The sequence below is a fragment of the Phoxinus phoxinus genome (assembly GCF_949152265.1).
Source record: "Phoxinus phoxinus genome assembly, chromosome: 2".
Lineage (NCBI taxonomy): Eukaryota > Metazoa > Chordata > Actinopteri > Cypriniformes > Leuciscidae > Phoxinus > Phoxinus phoxinus.
The window spans coordinates 6,076,040-6,086,905 of NC_136877.1; the positions used below are offsets into that span (position 1 = coordinate 6,076,040).

Consider the following 10,866-nt stretch of genomic DNA (forward strand, 5'->3'; position numbering starts at 1 on the left):
TTTAACTTGCATTGTTAATGTTAACGGTCCTTGAACGGACACTTGTGGCACTTTTTATCAGTGCTTATCTGAACATGAAACCCTAGCAATTATTTGCTTACAAAAATATGTTTTAAAAGGTTAGCTGTAACATACTCAAGACACTTTTGGTTTATAATAAGGATTTGTGGTGTGAAGGATGCCACCGTCTCTCCAGGATTACAGACGTTTGCCTTTGAGCAAGACACTAGGTTGCTGTAGGTCGAGACTGTGGATGAAAAACATATTTTAAAAGGCAGTTAACTGTTTATGCCCATGACATTTTGAAATTTTATGTATTATTACAATCCAGTGGTTTGAAACGAATATTTTATTCATTGTTTTTGTCATTTTGACTTTAGAAAGCTGATGCCAGGGACTGTTAAGGCCCTGACTAGCAGCTGGCATGTTTATTCATTTGCTGATTCATCCAGTTAACAGTCACTTTACAAGATGTGGACATATATCATGCATCCCCCACATAACCTGTGGGCACAGGTTCATATTCAGGGTTGCCAGGTCTGTGCAACAAAAGTAGCCCGAAAAATAGCCCGATGCGATTTTCTCCTTAAGACGGCCGAATTATCTACTGAATTTGTACGTCTGGGACTCTGGGGGGTGTTTTGGGGGGTGTTGGAGCGCCAAAATCACACTTACGGGCGTGAAAATATTTTTTTTACCTGTGGCAACAACTGAAAAGTAGCCCTTGACAACACTGTTCATATTGCATAATACTGTCACGTCGGTGCCGTGCAGTTTTTTGTGTTGTTTTTATGCTTTATTTTGATCCAATGTAAATTAATTTTACTCCTACTGTTGATACATTTTCCTAGTTAAAGAAACATTTGGCTTACTTGCACTTTCAAAAAAAAAAAAACTTTCCGATGTCCTGTGAATACCAATCTTTATTAACTCACATTATCTTGTATTTAATTTGATCAATGTCTGACCAGTAAAAATAACCTTTTCATCCTCAGATCTTATTAAAGGTACCATACAAGTTTTAGACAAGCCTAGCTAATTGCACCTTTGTTTGAAAGGGCACCAGCTGTGTTAGTGTAGCTCATTATCCTGGTGTTAGAAGCTACATCTCCATCTTGACATTTGGCAGTTTACTATAAAAATATCACAGCTCGCTCGCTCTATCTATCTATCTATCTATCTATCTATCTATCTATCTATCTATCTATCTATCTATCTATCTATCTATCTATCTATCTATCTATCTATCTATCTGTCTGTCTGTCTGTCTGTCTGTCTGTCTGTCTGTCTGTCTGTCTGTCTGTCTGTCATCTATCTATGTGTCTGTCTGTCATCTATCTATCTATCTATCTATCTATCTATCTATCTATCTATCTATCTATCTATCTATCTATCTGTCTGTCATCTATCTATCTATATATCTATCTGTCTGTCTGTCTGTCATCTATCTATCTATCTATCTATGTGTCTGTCTGTCTGTCTATCATCTATATATCTGTCTGTCTGACATCTATCTATCTGTCTGTCTGTCTGTCATCTATCTATCTGTCTGTCATCTATCTATCTATCTATCTATCTATCTATCTATCTATCTATCTATCTATCTATCTATCTATCTATCTGTCTGTCTGTCTGTCTGTTTGTCTCTGTCTGACATCTGTCTGTCTGTCTATCTGTCTGTCTGTCTGTCTGTCTGTCTGACATCTATCTATCTATCTATCTATCTATCTATCTATCTATCTATATCTATCTATCTATCTATCTGTCTATCTGTCTATCTATCTGTCTGTCTGTCTGTCTGTCTGTCTGTCTGTCTGTCATCTATCTATGTGTCTATCTATGTGTCTGTCTGTCTGTCTATCATCTATATATCTGTCTGTCTGACATCTATCTATCTATGTGTCTGTCTGACATCTGTCTGTCTGTCTCTGTCTGACATCTATCTGTCTATCTATCTGTCTGTCTGTCTGTCTGTCTGTCTGTCTGACATCTATCTATCTGTCTGTTTGTCTGTCTGTCTATCATCTATATATCTGTCTGTCTGACATCTATCTATCTATGTATCTATCTGTCTGTCTGTCTCTGTCTGACATCTATCTGTCTGTCTGTCTATCTATCTATCTATCTATCTATCTATCTATCTATCTATCTATCTATCTATCGGTCTATCTATCTGTCTGTCTGTCTAGTGAGGAAGTAGATTACATTAGTTTGATTGCTGATTGTGACTCTGCTGCCCTCTTTAGTCTTGTCTGTGGTGTTACACACTTGACAGTGACACGAGTCAATATGGAGCTTAAGCATCACTTCATATGAGCAAAAGCACATTTGTTTTACTTTTTTTTTTTTTTTTTTATGTGATTTGTTATGTGAACCTGTAGGTGAAGGAAGCCATGCAGAGAATCCATGACAGAGGAAACATCGGGAAGCTCATTTTGGATGTGGAAAAGTCTCCTACGCCTTTGGTGAGTGAGTCATCTGAAAACCTGCCTTTGAGTTTAGACTAGTGTTGTAAGGCAAGCAAAACATTATGTGCAAAACATTATAATTATCATGTCAGCTATTGGTGCTGCCTTTTCATTTTTCTGTTTTCATAATGTCTTGCATTGTTCATTTTTCCAGCATTTTTTTTTTAAATATATATATTCAGTGTACACACTCTCCAAGAGTGTGAGAGAGAAAATAAATGTTCTTTCATGAAGTACAAAGACAGATTTGAATAATGCACCTGTTTAGAAGGAACAAAAAATGATATTGTGACACTGATTCTCGAGTCAGGTGACATCACCTCAGCAGTTTCCATGGAGACCGTGCCTTATGACGCTGTTCTCAGAGGAAAGTCATAAATAGTGGAAATAGTGGCGTACAACAGTGTGTTCTCATGAAATCTCATGGGTGTGTGTGTGTGTGTGTGTGTGTGTGTGTGTGTGTGTGTGTGTGTGTGTGTGTGTGTGTCTGTTGATTTTTTGATCTGCTGCATCTTAGATGTTTCTCCTTAAAAATGGAAGGTTTTAGAAGAAGAAACAACTGATCATGTCTAAACTGTTGCTCATAACTCAGGACCCTTGAAGGGATAGTTCACCCATAAATGAAAATTATCCCATAATTTACATGCCTTCAAGCTGTCCTAGGTGTATATGACTTTCTTTCTTTATCCAAACACAATCAGAGTTATATCAAAACATATCCTGGCTCTTCCAAGAGTGAATAGAGATTTTGAAGCCAAAAAAAGCACATCCATCCATCATAAAAGTAATCCATACGGGTCCAGTTAATAAAGGCCTTCTGAAGCAAAGGAATGCGTTTTTGTAAGAAAAATATCCATATTTATAACTTATATATCACTGGCTTCTAGTAACGGCCATAAGAGAGTCTAGTTCCGGCGGAAGAGTGACCTCTGACCCGACGCATGACGAGTGACCTCTGACCCGACGCATGACGAGTGACCTCTGACCCGACGCATGACGAGTGACCTCTGACCCGACGCATGACGAGTGACCTCTGACCCGACGCATGACGAGTGACCTCTGACCCGACGCATGATGTGTTTACGAGCGCAGAGGTTAGAGCCGGGGTTTTCAAAGGGGGGGCTGCCCAGTGGGCCGCCAGGGGGGCGCAGCAAGTGTAAGAAAAAAAAAACACGTATATTATTATGAGAATTGTAATGAAATAGCATTAGAATAATTTGTCGCATAGCCTATCTGAACACTATACTTTTAATGCTAATATTAGAGATTAGGCGACCGGCTGATCAAGATTTTATGCCGGTCAAATGCACTCGGGCGCCGCATGATTAACACCAGAATCACACGTGCACACGAAACGCAGATATAGGAAACTCGTGAATTACGGCGCAAACGTGAGCGGCTCACGCTCAATTAAAGTGAAAGCACACTTTTGATGGACAAAATAAATATGATTTCACACAAAAAGTGCCTAAAATGCACATTATTTGCATGTCTAGTGTGTTTTAACAAGAACTGGAGGAGCTATGAAAAGAAAAGAAAGACTCAAAAACATTTATAGAAAATTTACCCATTTAAACTTGTTTTTATTATTCAGTTTGGGTAAAAGTATATGGTGTTTTATAAAAAAAATAATATATAGAAAATAAATATTTGTGTGTGCTTAGAAAAGTGGTTAGAAAAATAAAATCGTAATCGGCTAAAATCTGTATCGGCGGGTCAAACTCAATGAAAAATCGGAATCGGCCTGGAAAATTGTAATCGGTGCATCTCTATAATCTTTCTGATTGGCTGGTATCAAACACCATCACATAATCTGATGTTCACAGATGTTTTATTTATTTATTTCTACATTTGCCGTAGTATTGTCGATGGGTTCAATAACACATCCTGCAAGGGGGGCCTTGTCATGGAAAAGTTTGGGAACCCCTGATAGGGCAAAACAAAACACCGTTCATGAATTCGAAGTCTAAAACAATCATTTTTAAAGAGAAATTTACGTCATGCGTCTGGTCTAAGTAAGTAATCTTTATTTCTATAGCACTTTTCACAGACAAAAGGGTCACAAAGTGCTTCACGGAGTTAAAATATACACATCAAAGAGGTCAAAGGTCACTCTTCCACCAGAATGTTTGATTTCAATCTTTTGATTGCAGCAGTCGAGATCTGGACCTTCAGACGGTCAGCCTGTGTGAATGAAAACACAATGATTTCCCATGTCTCTTCCAGATGGCCAATGACAGCACAGAGACCAGTGAAGCAGGAGAGGAGGAAGAGGAACAGGAGGGAGACATCGACAACAAGGAGCGAATGCCCTTCATCCAGTGACCGCCGACACGACCAGAGACTGCCATGACCCGGAGCTCAGCTCTCTGACCCCGTGCCGATGTGAACCGTATGTCTGTGTCATGTGTTTGCTTCTGTATCTTTTGGACAATGCAGTCAGAAATGCCCCAAAACACTAACTGTGCTGTTAAATGTTACTTAATGCAGTGTTGAATTGTGTTTCAGGCCAAATGTTATTATAGGATTGACTTTTCTTGAATGCCTTTTGCAGCCTTTCGGATGTTTTATTTGGCCCTGTCTATCAGTGCATTGACAGAAAGTCCAGGATTAACACTTGCAAAGACACAAATTGTTTTAGTAAGTGAATGAATTGCAGCATTTGCCGGTGACTTTATAAGGAACTGCAGTTTGAAACACGGATAGTAGGATTGATAGTATGACTCTCACTGATATAAGTGACTTTAAATCTTCAAGTGTCTTCTTATGACTTTTACCTCAGTGGGCAATTTACCATCAAGTGTTTATTAAAGGAATAGTTCACTTAAAAATTAAACTTTTGTCAACATTTACTCACCCTCAAACCTGTATGAATGTCTTTCTTCTGTTGAACACAAAAGAAGATGATTTGTTGAAGAATGTCGGTAACCAGACAGTTGGACCCCATTGAGTTCAATAGTAGGAAAAATAATATGGAAGTCAATGCGGTCCAACTGTCTGGTTTCCAACATTCTTCAAAATATCTTCCTTTGTGTTCAACAGAAGAAAGAGATCCATACAGGTTTGAGGGTGAGTAAATGTTGACAAAAGTTTCATTTTTAAGTGAACTATTCCTTTACGGAAAATAGTTGTTGTAATGTTGCTCACAATAAAGGAATATTCACTACAAATGAAAGGGACGAATACCCCAAAAACGTAAATTCTCTCATCATTTACTCGGCCTCATGTCCTTCCAAACCTCCACGACATTCTTTCTTCTGCGGAACACACAAGAACATATTTTTTGAAGAATGTCGGAATGATAAAAGCTGGCAGAACAATATAGTCGGTTTATATTGTGTGTTGCACTTTTTTTTCTACGGTTGGTAGAGCATATGCCTGTTATTTTAGTCTTTTTTGAAGAATGTTAGCAACCAATTACTTCCATTGTACGGACAAAAAAAAAAAAACTTAGTCATTTCTCAAAATATTAAATTTTTTGTCATACAGGTTTGGAAAGACATAAGGGTGAGAAAACTATAACAGAATTTTTGTGTGAACTATCCCTGTGGACCACGTTTTTTGTGGCATAATGTTAATTATCACAAAAAATCATTTTGACTCTTTACTTGAATTATATATATCAAGCTTACAGTGAAGCTCACACAAAGGAGGTCAATGGGGCCAGTTTTTAGAGGATTTCAAAGCAGAAATGTGAAGCTTATAATTTGATAAAAGCACTTGCATTACTATTCTGATATTCGAGCTATGAAGCTGTTTACATGTTTATAGATATCGTAGGGTTATAGGTTTTACATTTATGTAAGTGATTATTTTAACGTTTACAGATTGGCCCTTTTCACATCCATTATGAGTCTCGCTGTAACCCAGATTGGTGTTTTTTGTAAAGAAAAGGAGAGACGAGTAGAAATGATTGTTTGTGGTAATCAACATTATGCCACGGATGCTGTAAACGTGAGCACAGAGCCTGATTTCACTCGTTTCACTCGATCAATATTCCAGATTCAGATTTGAGGGTTTTGCTTACAGTTTTGGGGCTTAAACCCAGGGTTAGGAGCTTCTACATCAGTGTTGTTCACCAGTTCCCTCTGGTTTTAGAGTTGGGTTTAGGGGTGGGATAGGGTTAGGACTACATTTTCAGAAAGTAATGTTGCTCCACGATCAACAAAATATGTTGAACCAGGAACGTGTCTAACTCGGCATAAACCTGGAATGTTTCTTCACGTCACCTAAATTAAAAAATAATAATAGGGGGAAAAATTGTAATATGGTATATTTCTCTGACAGGTGCAATTTTTTTAAATATAGCTCAAATATGATTCACGTATGAGTAACACGGTGAACACAAAGAAAGACAAGTACATAAAAACAGTGTGATATGGACAAACTTTATTTGTACAAAAATATTCTTCTATTAAAATAATGCCATAAATTATCTATATTCACATGCCATTGTTAGGTGTATGTCCGAGCGAGCGTGTGTGTGTGTGTGTGTGTGTGTGAGAGAGAGAGAGAGAGAGAGAGTGTGTGTGTGTGTGAGAGAGAGAGAGAGAGAGAGAGAGAGTGTGTGTGTGTGTGTGTTTGAGTTCTGCACAGGCATCTGTGTTACCTTTTGTTCATCTCAGATCACATTCTGGTGTGTGTATGTCCGAGCGAGCGTGTGTGTGTGTGTGTGAGAGAGAGAGAGAGAGAGAGAGAGAGTGTGTGTGTGTGTGTGTGTGAGAGAGAGAGAGAGAGAGAGAGAGAGTGTGTGTGTGTGTGTGTGTGAGAGAGAGAGAGAGAGAGAGAGAGAGAGAGTGTGTGTGTGTGTGTGTGTGTGTGTTTGAGTTCTGCACAGGCATCTGTGTTACCTTTTGTTCATCTCAGATCACATTTTGGTGTGTGTATGTCCGAGCGAGCGTGTGTGTGTGTGTGAGAGAGAGAGAGAGAGAGAGAGAGAGAGTGTGTGTGTGTGTGAGAGAGAGAGAGAGAGAGAGAGAGAGAGAGAGTTGAGTTTTCAACACACTTTATTTATAACATTACAACGTCAGCAAAACATCGAATTACACATTATCTAAAAAAACAATAAAGATGTGCAAAAATCAAGACCTATTGTAACAGGGTAGTAAAGATCAACATTTCTTCTTCAACTGCACAAATAGCTCCATTACAACACCATTTATGCAAAAAACTTTCTAAATCATTCATTAGTTTATAGAACTTGAAATCAAACATAACCCTTGCTTTCACCATATTTTTAAAGACAATAACCACAGGTTGTCCTTCTCTACCTTCCATTTTGTTTTTCCTGGTTAAGTAAACAGCAAGTTTGGCTTGCCCAATTAAAAAATTCAACAATTGGCTTTTTATTCTTTGCGCCACACTATATTTGGGTCCAAGAATCCAAATCTTAGAAGAGAAAATCTCCCCAAAATTCAAGAAAAGAGCATCAAGAAAACAAAACATATCATACAGTCTTGAACATTCTAAAAAACAATGAAAAATTGTCTCCCTCGTTTTACAAAAAGGACAATCACTTGATACATTGGGATTAATTACGCTCACAAATGCATTTACAGCAACTGCGCCGTGCAAAACTCTCCATTGAATATCACCTGTGCGTTTTTCAATTGGTGGTTTGTATAAAACTCTCCAAACAGGTTTAAATTCATCATCTAGACCCAATTTCTCTCTCCACACTGTATCACTACGTTCTTTTAAGTTTGCTTTATTTAAAACCTTTACAAGACATTTATACAAAACTTTACTCTGAACCTCCTGCAAACTTAACCCTTGTAAACCCCTCAGGTTCAGAAAAGGTCCAGACAGTCCTTTGAGATTAGGACTAATACAAATACTTGGAAAAGGATCTGTATTATTAGGTACCAGTTTCCCATTATAAAATTCAATTATCAGATTATTTTCTTCCAATGTGAATTTCTGTTTAAAAAGGTCCAATATTTTTTCAACATGTCGTACCGACCGCACACCTAGATGTGTGGCCACGGACTGAGCATTATTTAAACCAGCACCAGCAATATCCAACAAATTATGCAGTTTTAGTGTCTTAGTGGTAACTAAGCAATAAAGCAGTCCAGGTGTAACTTCACAAGTGACATCAAACCGAGCTCCATGTACAAGCGGTTCCTCCAAAAGCCAGTACAACGAGGAAGTCGCCTCCAGCCTCCGTTTTTCAAATAAGTCCCAAACTTTAAAAAGTCCCTTATAAAAAGGAGTCAGTCCGTTGCACTGCAGCTTACTTAAGTCCATCAAAAACAAAGCAGAGTTCAATCCCAGTCTGCCAGCTTGATCAAAAATAACATCAGCCACTTTTCTCCAGACTAGATCCTTAGGTCCTGTGAGATACCTTTGAATAAAAAGAAGTCGAAAGGCTGCCCCCCTGCTGGGCAAATGGATAAGTCCTTGTCCTCCTTCATCTCTGGGTAGAAAAAGTATGCTCTGTGGTATCCAATGAAAAGTGCTCCAAAAAAAGTCCACCATACTTGCTTGAATTTTACTCAAAAGTCCATTTGGGGGATCAATGCATGCCAAACGATGCCACAAAACTGAAGCCACTAGGTTATTAATTATTACAACCCTCCCTCTAAAAGACATTTTTGGCAAAAGCCATTTCCATTTTTCCAATCGCCCCTTTACTTTTTCTAAAACTCCTTCCCAATTTTTACTTAACATTGAATCGCTGCCAACATATACTCCTAAATATTTTAACCCATCTCTTTTCCAGGACAAACCACCTGGTAGTTTGGGAAGACCATGGGACCATTTACCACTTACTATGGCTTCACTTTTGGACCAATTAATTTTGGCTGAAGAAATTGTGCCAAATTTGTTAAAAATATCTTTAAGAAGATCAACATCATTCTGCCCTTTAACCAAAACAATAATATCATCTGCATATGCAGACAACTTAAAATTAGCTCCAGAGCAAGGTATAGTCCAACCTTCAATGCTTTCTCTAATCTTAACCAATAAAGGTTCAATGGCAAGAGTATACAACATTCCTGAAAGTGCACAACCTTGTCTAATACCCCTGTTAATTTTTAAAGGAGCACTAAGACCACCATTAATTTTCAGTACACTCTCAACATCCTGGTACAAAACCCTAATCATGGCAATAAAACCAGAGCTGAACCCGAACTCCTCTAGCGTGCGCCAGAGATAGCTGTGTTCAACCCGGTCAAATGCCTTTTCCTGATCTAGAGAAATGAGACCAGTGTCTATATCCAATAGCCTAGAGACGTCCAAAATATCCCGAATTAGATAAACATTATCAAATATAGACCTGTTAGGCACACAGTAAGTTTGATCACGATGAATAACCTGCCCAACTGCCTCCCTCAACCTAGTGGCCAAAGCTTTAGAAAAGAGCTTTAAATCAGAGCACAAAAGTGAAACTGGGCGCCAGTTCTTTATTTCTTTTAAATCACCTTTTTTGGGTAACAGGGTAATGACTGCCCTCCTGCAGCTCAAAGGTAGCAACCCTCCGGCCAGACTATCATTGAGCACAGACAGCAAATCACCCCCCAGCACTGACCAAAACGTTTTATAAAACTCAATTGGTAGACCATCAATTCCCGGGGCCTTACCGCAATCCATGCTCCGCAGAGCAACATGCAGTTCAGATGCTGAAAGCGGCCTCTCAAGCCAAGAATTGGTCTCATCTGGAACCTTAGGCAAACCCATATAAAAGGAACTGGCCAGCTCATCTTCCTCTGTATGTTCACTTTTGTAAAGCTCAGAATAAAACAATACAGCTCTTTTTCTAATTTCCTTAGGCTCCACCATTTCCACACCCTCCAATGAGTATAAAGAATGTATAAGTCTGCTTTGACCATTCTTCTTTTCCAAACCGAAGAAGAATTTAGTTGGGCCATCCATCTCTACTGCACTCTGAAAACGTGAGCGGATCAAGGCTCCCTGTGCTCTGATGCCTAACAGGTCATCCAGAGTTCTCTTTTTAGCTTTGAGGAGCTCAATATGTCCTCGATTTCCTGTGGACTCTACCAAATTCTGCAGTTCCACTATTTCAATCTCTAAGGTTTTCATTGATTGGGAGATGTCCTTGGATACGTTGAGAGTGTACTGACGGCACAGTTGCTGTATCTCTTTTTTCCCATGATCCCACCATTGTTGTAGGGAAGAAAAATCCTTTTTCCTAGAACTGAACTGTTTCCAAAAATAAATAACAACCTCTTTAAAAAAATTGTCCTGTAGCAAAGAAGTATTAAAGTGCCAATAGGCACTCTTAGACTTTATATTAGTAATGAAAACACTACAGATTACTAGACTGTGATCAGAAAACCCACTAGGCAAAATCTCGCATTTCTTAATAACGTTAAAATTATATTTAAAACAATAGAACCTATCCAATCTAGCCATAGAAATATAATTTTCTCTT

General features: G+C 38.5%; 1 protein-coding gene across 1 annotated transcript in view; it reads left to right on the top strand.

Moving 5' to 3' along the window:
- vat1l (vesicle amine transport 1-like) overlaps positions 1–10,866 on the top strand; it is a 55,372-nt gene that overhangs the window by 40,145 nt on the left and 4,361 nt on the right. The window contains exons 8-9 of the mRNA XM_079597836.1: positions 2,382–2,465; positions 4,695–6,967. Coding sequence (XP_079453962.1) covers positions 2,382–2,465; positions 4,695–4,793 — 183 coding nt within the window. The 3' untranslated portion in view covers positions 4,794–6,967. The remainder of the gene's footprint in view (positions 1–2,381; positions 2,466–4,694; positions 6,968–10,866) is intronic.